We start from the raw sequence: 24,782 nt of genomic DNA on the forward strand, positions 1-24,782 counted from the left end.
GATGACATAGAATGGTTCGTTGACATTAACAAGGGTTCAGACTCTTCTGCAATGGTAATTGGGACTGTCACAAGGTCATGAGAAGAATTTTAATAATAGCATGTACAGCCAGCAGGAAAAAATAGAGCAAATGGGGGTTAACACGTTACAATAGGACATCATTAGGCCAGAGACAGTGAATGGCCAATCCTCCGGGGAGGAAACCCTTCACAGTCTATCAGTAGATAGAAAGGTTGAAGACCAAACTATTAGACTCTGCTTAATTAGCCTGGGTGGCAACACAGCATAGAGTATATGAAGCAGAGGGATGAGATGGGCAAATAAATGTATTGGCTTGCCAGTAGGGGTGCAGAGCCTAGGTTTGTCTCTTCCATTCAGGGCCTAATGCTTAGGGAGCTTTCCTGCACTCAAGGCATTAAAAAAGCATTCCCTAATTACTACCAAATGGTATATAAAGATGAGAATGGCATAGGCTAGAGATAGAGGCCTATACCTTGTGACTTGGCAACAACTAGATTGTCAGAAGAGGACATAGGATATAGACTTTCCCATTGTGGAATAGAAGATTTTTAGAGGCAATAAAAAACATGCCAGGACCAAATGCGTTCCCTCTTTAATTTGTTTAACACAATATCTCTGGTGTGATCTTCTACATGCTTCACATGTATAAGTAGGCCCTTCAGAAAGGAGAACTGCATATGATCTGCTTAGGGCCATGGTGGTGTTCATCCCTAAACATGGGAACCCCAAGACAGAATGTGCCTCCAAAAGGCCTGTGTTGCTGAATAACACAGAAGTTAAACTTCAGGCCAAGGTTTTAGTGAACAGACTGATCAAGGTAAAAAGACACCTAATACTATGGGATCAAAACAGCTTTATGCCGGGCAGGGGGACTGGACTGGGCAGGTTGACCAGGCATTGCATCTGACAGGTGGATGCAACTCTGGTCCATATGAAGGAAGTCCAAGATGTGACTACAGTGCTTTCTGTAGACTTTGAGAAAGCGTTTTACTCAATGGACTGGGTAACCGAGAGAATTAATTTTGGCCCACTCAGAGCGTATATATCTACACAGCTCATTGGTTAATGGGGTGATGTCAGAAGCATTTCCCATACAGATGTACTCCAGGCAAGGATATCCTTATTCAGCTTCTTCTATTTGCTTTAGTCAAGGAAACCCTGGGTGATGGGTGAGGCAGGATGAGCAAATGTCGGGGCTTACATGGTCAGGTGGACATGAGGACTGAAGTGCATTGTTAGCATTGTACTCAGTTGATGTCCTTCTGTATATGCAGATGTCTGGACTACCTATCCCCTTTCTAACCCACACTAATCCAGCTGAGGGGTGTAGTTTCTATATGATACTCCAAGGAGAAAGGGCCACATTTAAATACAGAAGCTATCACACCCTGGGGCCCAAAGACCTACTGCTGCAGTTCTTCAAATGTCTGAGTGATATGATGCCTTAGAAGGAGGGGAACCTGCCACGAGACCTTAGCACTACCATAGTGCTTATTTTTCAGAATAGTAAACTGCCGAAAGGATGTGCTTATATCGGCCTGTCTTTCTGCTCAACGTTGAGACCAAGATTTTGGCAAAAATTCTGGCCAGTCATCGTTTCCAGGTAATTGATGAATGAATAAGCAACAATCAGTTGGGATTTATGTCCCATGGACCTATGCTCCACGTTCTCCCGCACCTGCTCCTATGCCTGGGCAGAGTGTACATGATCCAAGAATCAGCAGTCCTACAGGTACTGGATGCTGAAAAGTCTTTGATTCTATGGAATGACTCCACCTCCATAAGGTTCTTTCGATGAATGGGTTTGGCTCTGAATTCCTGTTATGTGCCAAGATCTTGTACAATGAACTGGTTGCAAGAGTCCAAGACAATGGTACCTTGTCAAGGGATTTTCAGTTGAAACAGGGTTGTTTCATCTCCCCACCTCCTGTTTGTGTTGATGAAGGACCCCCTAGTGAACTGGGTGAGGGGAGAAGTCCAGATTCGAGGACGCAGGAGGGTCCCACAGTGGGAAGATGTGATCTCCCTATAAGCAGATGATCTGCTTCTGTACCTGGCAGGCGCCAAAAGATCAGTTCCCAGAACTTTAGAAATACTACAAAGATTTTGGTATTACTCTGGCATGTTTATAAACTGACATAAATATGTTAGGTTTCTCCTAGCGGATTGGAATTGTCTAATGAAATGGGTGCAAGATTGGTATACGTACCTAGGGGTGTATGTAATAAAAGAGCCAGAAAACATTAAGCATTATAGCATGGTAAGAATTCTGGAGGAACACAAAACGGATGTGGGGCACTGGACAAGATTATCTCATAATTAGGCAGAGCCACACTAGATATGATGATTACAGTACCCAGGTTCTTGTTCATGCTCCAGAACACTCAATAGATGGCTCCAGATATGTTCTTTCAAAGAGTGGGCAGTGTGACAAGATTGCTGATATGAGATGGTGTTGCCCCAGGATTGCTGTTGTGAGATTGGGTTGCCCCAGGATTGCATTGTTATCCCATACCAAATGCCCATATGAGGACAGAATCATCCTTGGTCAATGACTGGCCATTTTGCTTTGCAGCAGGAGCCCATGGTTCTGGCTGACCGGATAGCTGTGTAACCAAAGAGATACCAAATGGCTCTGTATGGCGTGAAGACTCCGGGGCTAAGCACCCACACACACAACAGTGATCCAAATATATCAGAATGCAAGTCAGAAGACTGGGTGGGATAGGAAGTTCCATCTAGAGACACCACTATGGGACTCTAGTATAATGTCAGATTTAAATGGGCTGTAGGGTTTGAAGAAGTGGGACGTCCTGGGTATGTCTAATGTAGGGGATATATGGGGAACACAAGGACACTTATCGTTCAAAGAGTTACTAAGGCAGTTCAGAACATCAGATATAAATTCCTTCCGGTTAACTACACTCTGATTAAACACAAACACATTCTCCAGGAGGTTCAAGAGGAGTCGCCACCGTAATACAGCGTGTTTGCGGCCCCCTTCATAAATATGCCTTCTAACTTATGTAAAAGACACTCATAAATATTAGCCTAGGGGTGCTTGATGCCTTAAAAAACAAATGAATCATAGACATTGGGATACTGGGGGAGGAGGACTAGGGAGAGGCGTGCCGGATGTCGCAGGGAGGTGGCAAATAAAGCAGGATTTCGGTTAGTGCAGCTCAATATTGTCCATCCAGCATACCACACTAGAATGCAGTTGTTAAAAATAGACATGGTGGAAATTGATAGGTGCCTGAAAATGATTGATCAGGCTGGCATTCTAGTTTGTACACTCTGGGGGTGTCCGCAGTGATTTTGGTCAGGGATTGGTCAGTACATCACATGGATTGGAGACAAAATGGATCTAAATGTACATTTAGTGCTACTGGGGATTTGGCGAGACACATCCGGACTATACTGAAGTGTTGTGTAACATAGCACTAATATTGGCAAGAAGAGATCTTGTGAGGCATTGGGAATGTTGGTCGCCCTGACTCTTGAACAATGGGTCATGAATATGGAACAATGCATGCAGGCCGAGTGCATGCAGACAGAGAAATTGATAAATAAAGCACATGTGCCTGCAGAAGTTCACTAAAACCTGGGGCCCATTGGGGGAATTTCTAATTAATACATTAATGGCCCCCAATTGGGATTGAGTGTCGGATACAGCTACCTGACCAGTCCTTTCAAGATAATACGGTGGTGTTAAATAGGGAAAGGAGTGGGAGAAGTATGGCAACTCAAAATAAGCAAAGATTAACGAAAGTGTGTTTGGAGGTCCACGGTAAGGTGACCAATTCAAATTTTGATATGTTGATTTTAGTTACCTGGGAACTGCTGACTTTTGTTTGTTTGTTTAAAACTCAATCAAAATATATTTTTTTAAATCTATTGCCCATGTTCTTTCAACAGGCTAAGACAGGCAGAGGCAGAAAGTACTGCATACATAAGATTTGAAAAAGGTAAACATGTAGACCTGCAGGAGTCCACGCCAAAGCACCACAATGCAAACATTTATTAGTTTACAAAGTTGTAATAGCAAAGTGGATTGTCAAGGCTATACGGACCTGCTCCGTACTAGTGGGAAAGAGTCGGATATTAAACAATAGGCTCATTCCATAAGGTAGAAGGGAGCCACATTGAAGTCCACTGCCAGTGCCTCCAAAATGTATTTATGCCAGCCACATGATCAACAGTCTGCACTTTCACGTGAACGTACATTGAAGGAGAGAGGCACAGGTGGGTCACGAGGTCATGAAGCATTTGCTAAATATGTTCACATCATGTGAATCTAGAATATGTTCACGCTGCAAAACAAACTAGTTACTTTCCTGTAACACTAGTTTTGGCGTTTGAAACACTTCTAGATTGAAGGAGGAGAGATGATGCAAATAAAATAAAACCTCTAACTCAGTACTTTGAGGAGAGTAAGAGCAACACATGGAAGCAGAAGAAAGAAACAATAAATGTTAACTTGATACTGGGTCAGTTGGAGCTTATTCTTGACAGCATAGGGATCAATCACGCCTATGAATGACTTCCAGGGGAGTCCCCAATATGTGAATTTATAAATGTTTTATTCTGCAGAACTATAGTTACAGGGAAATAACTAAGGGGTACATTTTCAAATGGCATACCGATTAGTTCGCAAACCGGCATCTAATCTGTGATACAATCTATGTACTAATAGGTTGAATTACGTATTGCTCCCTAATACCTACCCTTGTCAGTGACTAAGAATGCAGACCACCATGGGTACATTTGCTTTTCCAAATGGAAATCTTTTTTTTGTTTTAAAATTAAAAAAAAAACGAGTTAACATCAGTTAAGGAGAGTGATGCTGCGTTAAAAATATGTTTCTCATTTGGAAGCACATCGGAGGAGGGGAGTGCAGTGGATCGCTGGATACTCCCCACTGATCATCCAACACAGTTCCCAGAAGAGGTACCCCTCGGGAACAGGTTCTCCTTTGTGAGTCACTTACCACCCTAACTTGAGATGCAGTAATTTATCTGTGGTTTGCTACTGCAACTGATGTCACAACCTATTAAAATAATCCTTTGTGGCTTTCCAAATGAGAGAAACCTCTTTCACGGCTCCTTTTGTTTGCAGTTTGGTAAAGGTTGCAAAACCCCCTTTACTAGTGTTGAATACTTTTCTGTCTCATAGAAGGGGTTTTATGAGCCCATATTGCTTAAGAGCATTTTTAGTGTATTTGGTTGGAAAAATGCCTTTTCTTTAGTGAATAGTAATTAGTGTAATTTCTGATTCTCTTCCAGGGGATCCTCATCAATAGTCATAAACATTGAATATTCCCGCCCTTGTGCGGGGACCCCGGAGCATATATATAAAATACATACATATTATCATGTGTAAAACAGCAATGCAGGCTATAATCATAAATAGGCTAAAATGCTTTATTTCTATGCAAGTTTTTTTTTTTTTTTTTTTTTATATTATAAAATCACAATAGATCATAAATATCTACCTAAGCCCCCAAAAACTGGACTTAGGGAAGTAAACAGCAGTAAATAGCAGAGAAAAATAGAAAAAACTACATTGAAAAACAATGAAGCATTCTTAGCCAATAGGCTGCATGCAGGTTAACACAGGAGAACCATAAACACTTTGGCACCGTGCCTTTAAGACCCTGAGCACCTCCAGTATCCCACCATGCCTCAGGGGTGAAGGGAAGGTGACAGTTGGTTCACAGTTAGGTCAGTTCTTTTTTCCGGCTTCTTCTGAGAGGATCCTGGAGCATTGAGCTCTCAGTTTTTCTGAGTTTTTCTTCAGAAAAATCCTTAAAAATAGTGTTTTTCCTATTTACTCGACAGATAACATCTTTTGTCTGAGTTTGGAAGTCTTTTTTGACAGAAAATGCCATCTCTTTTTGTAAAATGTCCTTCTTGTGGGAAGAAGAAAGCCCAGTCAGACCCACACTCTCTGTGTATTGTCTGCCTGCCACAGAGTCACTGTCCTGACACCTGCAAGTATTGTAAGAACATGTCAAGGAGGACTCTCAAAGACAGAGAGAAGATCAGGCTACATGGGCTTCAGGAGAGGAAAAAGTCAACATCCTCTTCACTTCCCAGACCTACAGCAGAAGGAATGGCCCGATCGACGTCGACAGGTAGGATTGTGCCTGTTTGTTCTCCATCGACGTCGACGGCGACCAGACCGACGTCGAGGGACAAAACGCCGAAGCATGGACACAGGGGTACATCTCCGTCGACGGCAGGCCGCCGTTCGGCGTCGAGCCATCTCCGGCGCTCCCGTTCGCCGTCGAGAACGTCTCACCCCTTGGCGTCGAAGGACACGACACCAAAAACACCTCGACGGCATGAACATCCGCCGTCGACCACTCGCCACTCAACGTCGAGACACACGACGGCGAGTAGGTCCAGGTCCCGCGATAGGCGATCGGCGTCAAGACACTCGACGGCAAGACCTCCGACGTCAAGACCTTCGACGTCGAGAACAGATCAGCCATCGCAACCTTCGACGTCGAGGATACAATCGACGTCGACACAACCTTCAGCTGTGTCACAGGCAGTAGAGCCAGCGCACAAAGCTCCCTCACCGGTGGTCTCTATAAGGAGTGCATCATCCCATTCCAGAGCATCGGGGCATGTTTCTCCCATCACTCTATCACCCAGGTGGTTAGAGAGCCTGAATAGACCGGCAGCATCCCCGGATTCACAATACTCTAGGATGTATTCTCCTACTGCCTCATTACCGAGAACGCCATCGCCTACAGCTAGAGCAGGACGGGCTCGTTCTGCTTCTCGTCAGCCGACCACAAGACCTGCACACTCTGCTACAGCCTCTCGGAGCAGGTCCCGTTCCCGAAGGAGAACCAGGTCACGAACACCACGCAGAAGATCACCTTCTTGGTCTTCTTCAGGATCGTCTGTTGGGCGCTACTCCCCCACACTCACAGATTCTCCACCTGCTAGGATTTCCCCGGTGGATGATATTACCACTTTTAATGAGGTTCTTCTAAGGGGAGCGCAGAAGCTAAATATTGAGGTACCGGAGCCGGCCACCTCATCCTCAGTTATCTTTGAGACCCTACAACACAGATCAGTCTCGAGGAAACTGCTGCCACTAGTACTGGGTTTGCTGCAACCGACTATGGACACTTTTCTGTCTCCAGCCACTCTCAAGTCTGCCCCGGCTAGGATTCAAAAGAAATACAAAGCTCCGGAACAAGATCCTTTATTCCTGCGGAAGGATCCGCCACCGGACTCTGTGATCTTAGCCGCAGCCAGAAAAACACACTCTGTGGCATCATCTTCCACAGTCCCCCCGGATAAGGAGAGCAGACACCTAGACTCTCTGGGGAGAAAGATGTGCGGTACGGCGGCATCTGCTATGAAGGTCTCCAGCGCCTCAGCACTTCTGGGCAGATATGACCGCTCTCTGTGGGACTCACTCCACAGATTTACAGAAAAGTTGCCCAGGGAAGATAGACAGGACTTCCAGGAAATCTTGCAGGAAGGGGGCCTAGTATCTAACCAGGTCATCAGCGCGGCGGCGGACGGGGCGGATTTGGCTGCGCATGGGTATGCGCACGGAATCTGCGCTAGGAGGTCTTCCTGGCTACGGCTCACGGGTCTGAAACAGGAAGCACAGCAGCGCATTTTGAACCTCCCATTCAGCGGGAGTTCGTTGTTCGGTACCCACGCGGATGAAGAGATGGCCCGAATGAAAACGGAAGTCGACACGATGAGGGCAGTGGGCCTGGAACGTAAAAAAGACTTCAGGCGGAGGTACAGGCCGTATGACAGACGACCATTCCAGCAGAGGGTTCAAACCCCTCACTGGTCTCAGAGGCCACAACAACGACAGGGACGTCCCCTGTTTCAGGCACGTAGACCCACAAGAGACCGAGGGTCAAGTAGACCTCAACAGTCTACAGCAAAGACACCATCAAAGCAATGAGGCATTGCTTCCCTCAGCACTGTGCACCACTCCGGTGGGGGGAAGTGTTACGCATCATCTTCGCGAGTGGCACTCAATCACAAAAGACAAATGGGTGCTCAATATTGTCGAACATGGCTATTCTCTCCTTTTCAAAAAACCTCCTCCACACTTGCCGCCAGCAAGGTGTTTTCCTTCTCATCTCAGCCTGCTACGCAAGGAAGTTCTCGCACTCCTACAAAAGAAAGCTGTAGAAAAGGTTCCTCCGGCACAAAAAGGAAAAGGGGTGTACTCCCGTTACTTTCTGGTGGCGAAAAAAGGTCAACAGGGCCTCTTCAGGCCAATTCTGGACTTACGGCTCCTGAACAAGTACATAAGAAAACAAAAGTTCTGGATGCTAGCCCTTCACCAGATTGTCCCGCAACTGCATCAGGGAGACTGGATGTGCTCCATCGACCTACAGGATGCATATTTTCACATCCCAATAGCAACCAAACATCGGAAATTTTTACGTTTCCAGATAGCGTCACAGCACTACCAATTCAGAGTCCTTCCATTCGGCCTGAAGTCTGCACCCCGAGTCTTTTCAAAATGTGTAGCAGTGGTAGCGGCACACCTTCGAAGACAAAAAATATTCGTCTACCCCTACCTGGACGACTGGCTAGTGAAGGCCTCATCTCCGGATCAGGCGAGAAAACATCGAGATATTGTTCTAAGAACTTTCGAGTCTCTAGGTCTTCAAATCAACCACGACAAGTCAACCTTGATTCCAACACAAAACCTCCACTACCTGGGAGCGATACTAAACACAGAGCTCCAAAGAGTGTATCCTTCGGAGGAACGACTTTTATCAATCCACACGAAGTGTCAACAACTATTAACAGCCGATGCACCTACAGCTCGTCAGGTGACATCGCTTCTGGGCTCCATGGCTTCATGCATCTTCATTGTCCCGAATGCCAGGCTACGCATGAGGCCCCTTCAGGAGGCATTAGAGAACAATTGGAGCCAAAAGACTGGTCACTGGGAGGACAGAGTTCGACTACCAGCAGTGGCTTTTCAATCACTACAATGGTGGATGCACAGACCTCACCTGTCGATAGGTTCTCCGTTTCACCAGACAATTCCAGTCGACACTCTGGTAACGGATGCGTCTCTTCAGGGTTGGGGTGCTCATCTGGGTTCCTTCCAAGCTCAGGGTCTGTGGTCCGACAAGGAAAAGAACTATCACATAAATCTACTGGAACTCAGAGCAGTCCATCTGGCTCTCAAATCTTTCTCTCCATTGGTTCAGGGGAAATCTATCCTAATTCAGACAGACAATACAACCACAATGTATTACCTGAACAAACAGGGGGGAACAAGATCACTACCTCTGTCTCGAGAATCCCAAACGATATGGCATTGGCTCCTGGCCAGGGGAATGTCTATCACAGCGGTACACCTGCCAGGTCAGCAAAACGTAGAGGCAGATTTCCTGAGCAGACATCTGGAAGACGCGCACGACTGGGTGCTACACGACGAAGTCGTCGAGGACATCTTCGGTCAATGGGGTCGACCTCAGTTGGATCTCTTTGCAGACGAAACAAACAAGAAATGCCCAGACTTCGCATCCAGGTTCTGCCGTCCGGGATCTCAAGGGAATACCCTGTTGATCAACTGGTCAGGGACATTTCTCTACGCCTTTCCACCGATTCCCCTCATACCGGCAGTAATCAACAAATTTTACAACTCCAGAACCAGAATGATTCTGATAGCGCCACAATGGCCCCGCCAATTCTGGTACACGGACCTACTCAACTTATCGGAAAGACCTCACAGGAGGTTGCCGTGCAGACCGGATCTCCTGAGCAGAATGGAAGGCAGAATCCTACATCCCAACCTTCCCTCTCTGAGCTTGACAGCATGGCTCCTGAATTCCTACAGTATGGGCACCTAGGACTCTCACAGGAGTGCATGAGCATCTTGAAAGAGTCAAAACGACCTTCCACGCGGCGTTCTTACGCTTTTAAGTGGAAGAGATTTTACATCTGGTGCTCTCAACAAGGTATAAATCCCATACGAGCTCAGGAGGACGTCATACTGTCCTATTTACTTCATCTGGCGAAGTCTGGTCTGCAGGTATCTTCTATTAAGGTTCATTTGTCTGCAATTACAGCGTATCGTAAGTCGCCTTCTCAGGAATCCTTCTTTACGATACCTGTAGTCAAGGATTTTTTAGAAGGCTTGAAAAAGGTTTTTCCTCCCATTCGGAGACCTTCTCCTCCATGGGAACTGAATGTAGTCCTGTCAAAACTTATGGGCCCTCCTTTTGAACCTATCCACAAGGCCTCTTTACAGCACCTTACGTGGAAGACGGCTTTTTTGGTGGCCATTACTTCAGCGAGGAGGGTCAGCGAAATTCAGGCTCTGTCTTGCAGAGAACCGTACACGGTTTTTCACGATAATAGAGTGGTTCTGCGAACTCACCCATCTTTCCTTCCGAAGGTGGTGTCAGAATTCCATATCAATCAGACTATATCTTTACCGACTTTCTTTCCCAAGCCGGAGACTCCGGCTGAGAAAGCATTGCACTCTTTAGACTTGAAAAGAGTGCTGAAATTCTATTTGGACAAAACAAAACCGATTAGACATTCTAACCATTTGTTTCTAAATTATGGTCATTTAAGAACAGGAGAGGCAGCGTCTAAACGAACGATATCAAGATGGATTGTGTCTTGTATTGTTAACTCTTACCAACTGGCTAATAAGAGATTACTGGCTAGGCCAAAAGCGCATTCCACAAGGGGAAAAGCGGCTACTGCTGCCCTCCTTAACAATGTACCAATTTCCGAGATTTGTAAGGCTGCTACATGGAAGTCTGTGCATACCTTTACTAAGCATTACTGTTTAGACTCGGATGCAAGAGCGGATGCCCAGGTGGGGCAGGCCTCTCTTAGAAATCTATTTGCATGAATATATATCTTTTTCCTGCACTTCTTTCAGACAGTCCGCAGAGTTTAGGGATGGGCTTGCTAATCTATTCAATGTTTATGACTATTGATGAGGATCCCCTGGAAGAGAAGGATAAGTTACTTACCTGTAAATCCTAGTTCTCTTCCAGGGGTATCCTCATCAAAGTCATAAACAACCCACCCTCCTCCCCGGACTCAAGTCTCCTGGAAGTGCAGGACAGATTATTTTTCTGATCAGTTACACAGATTGTCACCGTAAAAAAGTACTGACCTAACTGTGAACCAACTGTCACCTTCCCTTCACCCCTGAGGCATGGTGGGATACTGGAGGTGCTCAGGGTCTTAAAGGCACGGTGCCAAAGTTTTTATGGTTCTCCTGTGTTAACCTGCATGCAGCCTATTGGCTAAGAATGCTTCATTGTTTTTCAATGTAGTTTTTTCTATTTTTCTCTGCTATTTACTGCTGTTTACTTCCCTAAGTCCAGTTTTTGGGGGCTTAGGTAGATATTTATGATCTATTGTGATTTTATAATATAAAAAAAAAAAAAAAAAAAAAACTTGCATAGAAATAAAGCATTTTAGCCTATTTATGATTATAGCCTGCATTGCTGTTTTACACATGATAATATGTATGTATTTTATATATATGCTCCGGGGTCCCCGCACAAGGGCGGGAATATTCAATGTTTATGACTTTGATGAGGATACCCCTGGAAGAGAACTAGGATTTACAGGTAAGTAACTTATCCTTTTCAGATTGTAACGCTTTTGAAGACATTTCTTTTTTCACTTAAAAATAAACATATATACAGCTACATTTAACAAGGTAAAAAGAGAACCCAAGTCACAATTTGGTATGGATAATACAACAAAAAAATACAAGCTTGTTGTCTAATCGGCATCAGTGTATATGGAAGTTTTTCCATCCAATTGATATTTACAAGCCACCAGAAAGCTAGAAGTTATAAATATGAAGGGAAGGGTACATACCTAGCATATCAGTCTTTTGGGAGAAGGGAAGAGAGAGGAGAGAAAGTAAAGAAGGAAAAGCGGAGTTGACGTGTAACTAAGAGATCCTCTGAAAGCGATAAGGAGGTAATGTGTCAGCATAACATATACCTCCTCTTCTGCCAGCAAATGTTCTGCTTTAAAAAAATATAAGTGCATAGTGAAGATGCCAAATATTCAGGGAGTGCTTAGACAATATCCCAATGAGCCAAAACGTAATGGGTGTTTTACAGTTTAATAGATAAGGGTTGTAGGAATCTGGCTCTGTGTATGTACTATATCAAAATGAGATGTAGTGTGTACAGAGTCCCGGGGTTCCCCAGAGGCTTGACAGAGCCAATAATATATAATACTATGTGGTAGCGTGGTCGAGCAGTTAGGCTTATCAGAGGGTAGTGTTAAGCATTTGTTGTACACACACAAGCAATAGAAGAAACACTCAATGACTTAACTTCAGACCAATAGGATTTTATATAGAAAAATATGTTTTGTTAACTTCTTTCTAGAACCACAAGATTCAGTTTGTAGGTAAGTACATAAAATAAAAGGTACTTTGCATACATATAATCAGGACTTTGAATGGAATCAACAATGTATACAGTTTCTTTAAAATGGCAAAAAACTATTTTAAATGTGGACACTGCAATTTTCAACAGTTCCTGGGGGGAGAAAAGATTGTTCAGTTTTACAGATAAGTATTCAACTTACAGTTCATATCTCCGGGATTTAGGTAGTTCATTGTTGGGGATTCAAGTTAATTCCAAACACCCACCACCAGCAAAACGGGGCCGGTCGGGTGCAGAGGTCAGAGAAGGCACTAAATTAACGTGGCCCCCTATGGAGACAGGGGGGTACTCGGAATCTGGTCAGCCAGCAGGTAAGTACCCGCGACTTGGAGGGCAGACCGGGGGGGGTTCAAGAGAGCACTGAAGTGGCCCCAAGTAGGCACCAAACACACACCCTAAGCGGCACTAGGGCGGCTGGGTGCAGGGCGCAAACAGGGCATCGAGTTTTCGATGCAACTCTGAGGGTGCCCTGGGGGTCATTCTGCGACTGCAGTCGAGGTCAATGGGGGCTTCTAGGGCAAACCACCAGCTGGTCGATCCTGCGCTGGGGGTCAGGTTCTCCAAGGCCTGGGGGCTGCGGGTGAAGTGCATCTTTTAGACGCTGGATATCTTCGTCTGGAGCTTGCGGTCAGGGGGGTTCTCTGCGTCTTCGTGGAGGTTTGGAGGGTCAGTCCAGGATGGGCTGTTGCTCCCAATCGCCTGGTGACCCTTTCTTGCTGGGTGGACCACCTGGACACCAGCCGTGGGCGTCGGGTGCACAGGGGTCAAGACTCTTCTTTTCTTGTTTGGACAGGGCTGCTGTCCACAGGAGTTCTTGATCCTCTGTGATGCAGTCAGTCCTCTGGAGGTTTTTCAGAGTTCACTGGACCTGCAGGACGCGTCGCCTTTCTTCTGCAAGTTATTTGAAGCAGGAGACAGGCCGGTATGGCTAGGGCCAAGTCAGTTGTTGTCTCCTTTCCTTGTCTGCTGGAGTTCCAGCTATGCAGTCCTTCTTCTTCTTGTGAGGTTGTCGGGTATCTGGAGAGCTGGGTTCAGGGAGGCCCTTAAATCCTAGATTTAGGGACGTGTTAGGGATCAGAGGTCAGTAGCCAATGGCTACTGTCTCTGGGGGTGGCTACACCCTCCTTGTGCCCTCTCCCTTTGGGGAGTTGTGGGTACATTCCTATCCCTATTGGTCCCTGTCCTCCAAACTATTGATGTAAACTGTGGCAAATAAACTGAGAAATAATCTGAGTTTGCAGTCTTTTCGTGGGCACAGTATTTAATTCTTTGTTAAAAAAAAAAAAAAAAATCATTAAGCTTTTTTCACTCCTGATAAAGAGTCACTGAATACTAAATAGGTTTTATGACTTACAATTTTTTATTAAACTACCTAGACCAACATTTATATGTATAAACTAAATGTAACAATATTAGGTAATAATTTCAAATGGTTTTATCTGCAGAAAAAAGGCAACTATTTCCTTTTAGTAAAACACTTTTCTGAAATCGTAGGTTTGAATTAGAAGTATTTTGTCCATAGAGAAAAGAGAAGAATAATCAAAAAATTGTGACTGTGTGAATTAAAGACAATTTGCTGTGATTTGAGATGTAGAACTCAATTGACTCACGTAGGAAAGTGCCACTGTTGGCATGGTTACCCCTCCACCTTTTACCTAGTGTTGACGCCAACACTGATTGAAAGTGTGCTGGGACCCTGCTAACCAGGCCCCAGCACCAGTGTTATTTCCCTAAAACTGTACATTTGTTCCCACAATTGGCACAGCCCTGGAACACAGTTAAGTCCCTTGTAAAATGTACCCATGGTACCAAGGTCCTTGTGGCCAGGGAATGTCTCTAAGGGCTGCAACATGTATTAAGTCACCCATGGGACCCCCTCACTCAGTCCATGCACACTGCCTTGCAACTTGTGTGTCCTGGTGGGGAGAAAAAAGCAAAGTAGACATGGCACCCCTCTCAGGGTGACAATCGCATAGACCACTTATAGGTAAGTCACCACTCTAGCAGGCCTTAAAGCCCTAAGGCAGGGTGCACTATACCACAGGTGAGGGCATAGCTGCATGAGCAATATGCCCCTACAGTGTCTCAGTTCATTCTTAGACACTGTAAGTATAGTGTGGCCATATTAAGTAAATGTTCTGGGAGTTTGTAAAAAACGAACTCCACATTTCCATAATGGCTACACTGAACACTAGGAAGTTTGGTATTAAACTTCTCAGAATAATAAACCCACACTGATGCCCGTGTTGGATTTATTACAAAAGGCACACAGAGGGCATCTTAGAGATACCCCATGTATTTTACCCAATCCTTCAGTGCAGGACTGGTCTGTGCCAGCCCACCACTGAGAGACTGGTTTCCGACCCCCTGGGGTGAGAGCCTTTGTGGTCGCTAGGGCCAGAAACAAAGCCTGCACTGGGTGGAGGTGCTTCACACCTCCCCCCTGCAGGAACTGTAACACCTGGCGGTGAGCCTCAAAGGCTCAGGCCTGGTGTTACAATGCCCCCAGGGTACTTCAGCCAGTGGAGATGCCTGCTGAGCCCTCCCCTGAGCAAGGTCCACCCCTAAGGTGACCAGAGCTGAAGTGACCCCCTCCTTGGACAATCCTCCATCTTGTTTTGGAGGATTTAGCCCAATAGGGATAAGGAGGGAGCACAAGGAGGGTGTAACCACTCTCAAGGATTGTAGCCATTGGCTACTGCCCTGTTCCCTAACACACCGCTAAATTCATTATTTTGGGGCGACCCTGAACCCAGGATTTTTGATTCCTGATGACCTACAAAGGAGGACTGCCTAGCTGAAAAACCCTGAAAACAAAAAAGAAGGTGACAACTGCTTTGGCCCCAGGCCTGCCGGCCAGTCTCCAACTTCAGGTGAACCTGCACCAGCGACGCATCCTGCGGGCCCAGGGACCTCTGGCAACTCAATGTATTGAGCAGTGCTGCAAGGCAGACAACAAAAATCTGTTAATGGGCATCCTAAACAGTACCAGGGCTAAACCTCTGTGCCTTTGCATGAGATTTGCAAACCACTTTATTGAAAGCATCTTCTCAGCTTTTCTACTGAGATTTTGGAGATCTGTGCTACGAGTGTTAAAATAGCATGTTTTCTTGCGCTCTGCATGGTCTCTACGTCCAAGTTATTAGATGTTGCTTCAAAATGTTATTGCTTGAGATTGTCTAAGGAGCTAATTATTGTTTTTTTTTTTAACTATTGGTAGTGATCATATTTTATTCACTAGCAGATTTTTTTCTCACCAGCCTATCTTCCCTCACATTCTCTTCAGTGTCTCCCTTGAGAAATGCGGTCCCTGGGTGCATCACATTTGTCTTAAGTTTTCTTTGTATGTGGACCTCACTTTGCTGTTCTACTTGGATGTAAGAAGCAACCCAGTATGCAATTACAATGTAACAATAGTTTAGGGGTCCCAGCCAGGGTGCTCTTTATTGCACAGATAAAAAATGTGCAAGGAAACAGTGTTCAATGTAAAATTACTGAATGTAAGTAACTTTTTTTTTTTTTTTTACATCTTTGAGAATAAACTATGTTAATGAGTTCATTAAAGGGGCAGGGAAAGGGTTTTGTGGTCACTACTACTGTATGTTTTTGATGTAACCATCTTTGCGCAGAGTAGTGTTACATGCTTGAATTAATATGTGTTGTTCGTTTGTACATAATTCAGAATGAATTGCAAGTGGTAGGTTTGGTGGGGTTGGAGATTAGGAGATGTATAAGGTTGGCGAAAATATATTTGTATTGAGCAAATTGCAGCAATATAATCTACTGAATAGAACATAGCCTTTGCTTTGTCACCATGCTAGCCTACTCATTGACATTCACTAGTGCAGGAATTGAACTTAAACATCAGGTCAGCGTGGAATAGAGGTGAATTTCCCCCTTGTTGTTTAGAACTACCAGAAGTTGCAGAAAGATTATATGGAGGATGATCACGAGCGAGCAGTGTCGGTGTCTGCTCTATCTGTCCAACTCTTCACTGTTCCTACTCTGGTGAGTAGTTGTTGTTTTTTTAACTGATAGCCGGCACTCCTTGCCTTTTTTTGCCTTCCTCTTAATAGAACTATAAGCGAATGCAGAGTGAGTATGTGAAAGATGACGACACAGAGTTCTCAATCACTGACCTCTCGGTACAGATATACACAGTGCCTTCTCTCGTAAGTACTGAATGCCTCAAAATTCAACACTTTTATGGCATTTTCTGTAGGTTATGCTAAACCCTTAGATAACTGAACAGTTGCAGTAACATTCTGGGTGCCTGCAGTATTTTTGAATATGTAATTCTCTGCATTAAATAGTGTTTAAACATTAGCTTGTTGTCTAGATTTAATTGTGTTGTGCTCTTATGATAGCATGCATGCCTGTTTTGTTTGAACAGTTAGTTTAAAGCACTCTTGTTAACAAAAATGTGAAATCGTATTTTTTGTTTTATTGTGAAATTATCAAAACTTTGTATAATGAAGACTTTTACTCAATCCAAATGAAAAATATAGCAGTTCAAAGCAGATTGAGGGTGACAATATTTTAGTGGATTTAACTCGATACGTCTTTTAATGTGTGGGATTGCTTTTTCCCCCGTTATATGTATTCTGGGTTCTCTGACTTACAAAACATTATAACTTATTTGCACATTCTATTTTCCTTTGATGTAGTCCTTGCATTTTATGTGGTGTGACACGTGTGTGTGTGTGTATATGTATATATACATATATATGTATGTTTGATGGTATGTGTAGCTGCAGATACACATGCTATGTATTGCTTCTGCCATCTAGTGTTGGGCTCTGAGTGTTACAAGTCTTTTTGGAGTCACAGGATCGAGTGACTCCTTCTCTCGGTCATACTGCGCATGGGCATTGACTCCGTTGTTAGATTGTTTTCTTTCCGCTGTCTGGTTCGGACGTGTTTCCTCTCGTTCTGAGATTTCGAATCGGAAACTTTAGATAACTTTCTTTGACCGTCTGTATTGTTTTGATCGCGTTTCCACCCATAGTCGAACCGATAGTACTGTTGAAAACCAAAACTCACCCTTCTGGGCTCGAGCGCCCAACTCGGGCCTGTTCGGGCCTACCATGTTGAAGCCTGATAGATCGGACTCCATTTCGATTTTGTCCCTGATGCCACGCAAAATCTCTATACACAGACCAATACCTCGTATGTAATCCATGTCTCTCTCCCGATCACTGAGAAGAGGATTGTGAAGCCTGACGATCGTTCCGATCCAAGAAGACCCTACGTGATTGAAGAGCCAGGAGACTGGAAATGGCATCAAAGAGTACAGAGTATATCAACACCATGGAGGAAGAACAGGTGCAGACGGCAGTTTCCATCCAAGACACCGACTCCGAAGAAGACTCTGAGGAAGATAGACTCATCACTGCTGCTCAACACGTGAGTATGACTACCCCTATGCCCACTCCTAAAAGATCCTCAAAGTCCTTGGATGCACCACTGCCAGAGAGCCATGGTTCTACCCGCAAGCAAATCCTCGTCTACCGTCCTTCGGGTTAGGTGCCGAAAAAGGCCACAGCGCCTTCGATACAAGAGTCGAGCAAGTCCACCAAAAGCTCATCCTCTGAACCGGTGTCCACACTCTTCGGAGTCAAAGCCTTGATGTCCTGCCTCGGAGCAGAAACAACTGTCTGTATTTTCGGGCCCGAAAAAATTGCCCACTTGGGAGCCGAAAAAGTCTTCTTATTCAGGAGAATAAGGACTTTCAAGCCATCTTAAGCGGAGCTCCAAGCCATATGGTGAACAGTCCTCTAAATCATCGAAACCATCAGAATATATTTCTGAGGACGTGGAAATTCGACCTATTCTCAAAATCATGGATGAGAGACAATTAACGATCCATATCCATAAAGAGACTGGCAGAATAATTACTGCACCTCATCCACAGACTAAAAGAAAGTTGGCTTTTCAGGAACATCTAGATACTGCTCCACCACCAGCAAAGGTTTTTAAACGGAAGGAGAAACCATTACTTGTGCATACTTTTCCCCTCATTCAACACAACTTTTTTTCACCACCACCTGCTAGCCCACCACCTTTGCTTTTACCAACTCACTCACAGACTTATTCTCATGGTGGTACGTTTGTTCCCTGGGATCTGTATGATCAAGATCCCATACCTGCTAATGACCCAGACTTATATCCTTCCAAACCTTCCCCACCAGAAGACACTACTGCATACACACAGGTCATTTCTAGGGCAGCAGCAGGGTACTTATGCACAATGAGCCTTTGGAAGAGGATTTCCTTTTTAATACCTTATCCTCTACGCACTCACGTTACCAGTGCCTCCCAGTGCTACCTGGCATGATAAAACATGCAGATGAGATATTTAGTGAGCCGGTTAAAGCTGGGGTTTTACCACCACGCATTGATAAGAAATATAAGCCCGCACCTACAGACCCTGCTTACATTACCCTCCTGGTACCTCCAGACTCTTTGGTTGTCAGTGCTGCCAGAAAAAGGGCCAATAGTCAATCGTCAGGGGATGCCCCTCCCCCTGACAAAGAAAATAGGAAATTCGATGCTGCTGGCAAGAGGTTAGCTACACAAGCAGATTTGGCGAATTGAAACAAGCCTTGCTAGCAAGGTATGATAGAGCTCACTGGGATGAGATGCAGGAGCTATTACAACACCCACCTGCCAAAAGAGCATTGAAAACGGGCTCAACAAATTGTTGAGGAAGGTCAGGCCATAAGTAATAACCAGATACGGTCTGCCCGTGATGCTGCAGATACAGCAGCTAGAAGTGTGAATACTGCAGTCACCATACGCAGACACACATGGTTGCGCTCCTTTGTATTCAAGCCAGAATTATAGCAGGTAGTACTGAGTATGCCTTTCGATTAAAATAAATAAAAAATAATTTAAAAAAAAAAACACCTGTTTGGTCCTGAGGTTGACACAACAATAGCAAAACTCAGGAAGGACTCAGACACTGCTAAAGTAATGGGAGCCTTATATACAGCACCTTACAGAGGCTCCTTTCGTAAGCAGCAATTTAGAGGAGGATTCAAGCCACAATCTACAGAGGCTTCTACCTCTCAGCTCAAACAAGGGCAACAACAGCAGTACCAGAGGGGGTGATTTAGAGGCTCTTATAGAGGCCAACACTATAGAGCCAGGCCTCAAAACATGTCACTACCCCATTAAAATAGTGACTAAGCATGCCACAATCCCACACATCTCCTGTGGGGGGGCAGACTGCAGCAATTCCACTCCAATTGGCAAAATATCACCACAGACCAATGGGTACTTTCAATTATCCACAATGGTTATTGCCTAGAATTGATTTCTACCCCTCCAAACACTCCTCCACATTATCACAGGTTGTCCCCAGAATACAATGTTCTATTACAACAAGAAGTACAATCGCTACTACTAAAAGAGGCAATAGAATTAGTCCCAAAATCTCAACAAGGAACAGGGGTATACTCACTATACTTCCTCATTCCCAAAAAGGATGGCACTCTCAGACCTATTCTACATCTCAGACCACTAAATTGATATATCCTGTCAGAACACTTTCACATGGTGACTCTGCAGGATGTCATTCCACTACTACAAAAACAAGATTACATGACTGCATTAGATCTCAAAGATGTGTATTTCCATATTCCCATCCATCAAGCTCACCGAAAATACCTAAGGTTTGTGATAGCGGGAAAATATTACCAATTCAAAGTTTTGGCATTACAACAGCTCCAAGAGTATTCACAAAATGTCTAGCGGTAGCAGCAGCTTACCTAAGAAAACAATACATACATGTCTTTCCTTATCTAGACGATTGGTTAATAGAATCAGGCAATTTTATACAATGTTAACAGCACACTCAATACACAATAGAAACCCTACGTTAGGGTTCACTGTCAATTGCCATAAATCTCATCTTCAACCAGCACAGGTTCAACCTTACCTAGGTGCTATTCTCAATACGCAAAAAGACATAGCCTTTGTAGATACACAAAGGATGCCAGCTTTCCAAAATCTCATACCACAAATGCAGCCAAATCAACAATACTCTCAAGATTTATCATGAAACTATTGGGAATAGTGGCATCCTGCATAGCAATAGTACCGCATACAAGACTAACCATGGGAATACTACAACAGTGCCACTCACAGCAATGGTCTCAAGCACAGGGCCAATTGCAAGATTTAGTCTTATTAGATCGCCAAACAGGTCCCTTCAATGGTGGGATCTCAGCAATTTAATGAATGGGCGGTCATTTCAAGACCCTATGCCGCAGACCACAATAACAAAAGATGCATCAATGATAGGTTGGGGAGCTCATCTCAACAACCTTACCATTCGAAGGGAATGGGATTCAAAACAGCTACATTATCACATAAACCATTTAGAATTATTAGCTGTGTTCCTTGCCCTAAAAGCGTTTCAACCACTTCTCAAACACAAGACTGTCTTGATGAAAATAGACAATATGACAACCCTTTATTACCTAAAGAAACAGGGAGGGACACATTCATCTCAACTGTCCCTTCTAGCCCAAACAATATGTTAATGGGCAGTTCACAATCACATTCATCTACTAGCAAAATACATCCCAGGAATACACAGTCAGCTAGCGGATCTCCTAAGCTGAACACACCAACAGATACACAAATGGGAGATTCACTCTCAGGTTCTTCATCAGTGGGGGACACCATAAATAGACCTATTCCCAACAAGAGAAAATGCGACATGCCAAAACTTCGCATCCAGACACTCAGTCTGTCCAAAGTCAATGCTCTATGGATCAACTGGTCAGGGATATTTGCTTACACTTTTCCCCCTCTCCCACTACTTCCATTTCTGGTCAACAAACTGCATCAGACCCCTCTCACCATGACACTCATAGCCCCCACGTGGGCACAACCACATTGGTAGACAACACTCCTAAACCTGTCAGTAGTACCTCACTACAAACTTCCAAACAGACCGGATTTGCTAACAAAACAAAGGACAAATCAGACACCCAAATCCCAGTGCTCTCACCTTAGCGATTTGGCTCCTGAAGTCATAGAATTTGGATACTTGCAAGTCCCATTAGAATGCATGGAGGTTCTCAAACAAGCATGCATGTCTACAACTAGACAATGCTATGCTAACAAATGGAAACAATTTGTTTATTATTGTCAATCTAAAAATACTGACCCACTTACAGCATCAATACAAGATATTGTATGCTACCTACTTCATTTACAGAAGACAAATTTAGCTTTCTCATCTAATAAAATTCATCTTAGTGTAATATCAGCATATTTGAAGACTATACAACATACCTCTTTCTGTAGAGTCCCAGTTTTTAAAGCCTTGATGGAGGACTAAAACTTATTATTCCACCTAGAACACCACCTGTTCCTGCTTGAAATCTGAATATTGTACTCACAAGACTAATGGGTCCACCTTTTGAACCCATGCATTCCTGTGACAACACAAGCTGTCTGGTTGTGAAAGACCTATACTTTTGTTGGCTTACTAAGAACTTAGAATGAGCTTTGGAGCCTGCGTATCCTTCTACTGCTCACTGTTAGGGAACAACTTTTTTTTGTTTTTTTTGTTTTTGGTTAAGGACTCCATGAGAATGCATATGTTTTCCAGCTCTACCACTCCTGTGCTTCTCCCCCTGCCAAATATCCACCACCACACTGTTTCGTTCTTGTGTGCTCTTCCCGCTCATGTTTTTTTTATTTATTTTTTTAAAACCACCTTTTATTAATTGTTTACTTTGAAGAGTCATTTCATTGATCAATTTGACACATTCAGGTACCACATCATGACCCCCTGCCTTGTTAGGCTGTCGGACCGGTACCCAATGTCCTTGTGCATCCCCACAGTTGTCCAGAGATTCCTCACACCATACTTTCCTTGTTTCCCATACTCCTGACACTGTAGGCTCCTCTTTGTTAACTCCGCAGAAGGGGGTATACAGTCCAGATCTCAATGTTGCCGTCACTGGCCCCATATCTTCTCAGAAATCCTCAGGCACCCTTGGGCCCTATCGACTGACTTCTCAGCCTGCATGCACCAAACCAGGTTTGCTGCCCATTGCTTGATCGTGGGGGTGTTCCCACTACCCCATAGCTGCACTACAGTCTTTCAGGCCACCATCTTGTTTTTCAAATTCTTTTTATTGAGTTTTTCTTTTTACTTGTACAACATGGCATGGCAGGATTATGTCAACATAACATGAATGTCAGGATTATCATTAGACAGCATATACATATTGATCTGAAGGGGAGTCCTCTACAAGATACAGAATGGAAATGAAGTGAAGGTAAGGCTTTAGATGAGCTTCCACTGGAAAAGAAAGTATGCGAGCTAGCTGTGCAGTCTGAGCCATCATGGTTAATTTTGTGTGTTTTTCCACTGTTTCAATGGTAAGTATGGGCACCTCTAAAATTATAAATTGGAGGGGGTGGTAAGGTAAAAGGGTAGCATGTGTCTTATGGGGTCTCAGTGTCAGGGGAGGAATGGCGGCATCCGGGAGGGCACCTGAAGGTGTGTCATAGGATGTGGCAAGATTTCTAGGGTAGCGGTAGAGATGATGGTAACAGGGGCCATGCACTAGAGAGATGAAGGAAGACTTAACCAGCAGGTGTGGGGGAGCAAGTGGGTGTGTCATTCGTGAAGGGAATGTGGGTTGCTCGGTGAAGTTGGCCAAACATGTTTCCCTACGGAATTGTGTAAGCATAGTATCTCATGCATCTGCTATAGGCTGTTTACAGAGGTGGCAAGCCTACTCATTATGCAGATTTGTGCTCTAAGTGTCATTCCACCGGAGAAGGGCGTTTTGCCATCTTATCAGGGGTGGCAGCTGGGAGGATCTCCAGTGTAGGGTAATGAAACTCTTTGCTAGTAGCACCTCCACGTGGCATCTTGTTCCTCCCGCTCTAACGCGATATACTTGGAAGGGGGCTCCAGCCAGAAATGCGCTGGCAGGTTCTGGGCATTCTGTTGGACTTGCATGGTACAAACTTGAATGAAGGGCGTGGAAGGCTTGAAGGATATCAAGCTGTAAATACCATGGGTCAGGAAAATACCCACACGTGTAATATAAAGCACACTGCCTTAGGGACGAAAGGCCTGCTAGAGAGGTGACTTATATATATTACATGCAATGTTAGGGGACATGCCACACAAGCTGTGGACCATGTTGTGTTTTCAATTTTAGAAGCTCCTTTCCACGCAGCCTTCATAAGGTTGGTGCTGTGTCCCTCAGAGTAGCACAAGTTGTGCAGCAGCTCTGAGGGACCCTCTTCAGTACCTGTGCTCTAGATACAAGGGGTACCATTTACTAGGAACTTACAGGGGGCTGAAGGGCCTGGTCACTCGGAGATCATGTGACCAGGTGTCGTTTTAGGGAAGGCACACTGGCACTAGGTACTGAGTTAGCTGCAACCCTGTGCACTTCAGTCATATTTGCATCTGAAAATCTGGCAAAAAGTGTGTGGGTGTGTTGGGGGGAGATTATTAAAACCAGAATTCATCTCCCTACAGTGGGTTCTATCAAGGCGTCCCTCTGAGAAGTCATTCTTGTCCTCACTGTCTACTATCGTATTAGGTTGTTGGAAGGGTGTGCCAGGGCGGTTACAAATTAAAAGACCCTTGAGCTTATGCGGAGGAAGTTGTGCCAGAGTTGGCTCCAAATCATCGCCTCTCTAGGTACTGCATCTCTGCGCTGGTAAGGTTGAGTATCCTGTAGGAAACATATGTGTGCATTGCTTTTTCAGATAGGAGTATATGGAATAGCAGAGGCACGCACTGTGTACGCTCCTGATATTCAGGGTTTGGAACTTATTTTGTGGACAGTGTGTTTCTCTAGTGATGGTAGAGCTGTGTTGCCATGCTGGTGGGTCGCCTCCCTGGGATAGCTGCCCCCTCCCCCAATGGTGTTTGCGTATATAGTGTAGGGCGTGCGTTGCATGGGAAGTAACTGTGGGAACAACATGGTAAAATCAGAATCGTAACCAGATTCAGCAGCAACAGGCTGCTCAACAAAACTACAATCTAACATGTCTATTTTGGATAGGGGATGGAGACAGTGGCTCCTGGCAAGTCGTATCCAAGTCAATGGAAGAAGGAAGTAGGAGGTCAAAAGGCGGGGTAGAGGGATGGACTCCAGTGGGGCAGTCAGGGTGTCCCAGCAGTGTGAAGATCTAGTGCCAAACCCCTGCGTCCCACCTCCCTCGGGCAGACAATGGCAGCACCCAGCTGGACCAGTCCAAGCCGCAGCAGAGTTCACAGGAGTCTGGTGTGGGTTGCCATTGGCCGGCA

At 44.7% G+C, this 24,782-nt stretch overlaps 1 protein-coding gene across 3 annotated transcripts in view; it reads left to right on the plus strand.

The window, feature by feature from the left end:
- The window catches only part of UBR2 (ubiquitin protein ligase E3 component n-recognin 2), a 1,248,744-nt gene that overhangs the window by 180,219 nt on the left and 1,043,743 nt on the right, over positions 1-24,782 (plus strand). For 2 of the 3 annotated variants that reach the window (XM_069233963.1, XM_069233965.1), the window contains exon 11: positions 16,388-16,486. In XM_069233963.1, the coding sequence (XP_069090064.1) occupies positions 16,388-16,486 (99 nt within the window). Of the gene's footprint in view, positions 1-16,387; positions 16,487-16,554; positions 16,651-24,782 lie in introns of all 3 variants that reach the window. The other variant, XM_069233964.1, reaches the window with a different exon arrangement.

The sequence above is a fragment of the Pleurodeles waltl genome, chromosome 5, assembly GCF_031143425.1.
Source record: "Pleurodeles waltl isolate 20211129_DDA chromosome 5, aPleWal1.hap1.20221129, whole genome shotgun sequence".
Classification (NCBI taxonomy): domain Eukaryota; kingdom Metazoa; phylum Chordata; class Amphibia; order Caudata; family Salamandridae; genus Pleurodeles; species Pleurodeles waltl.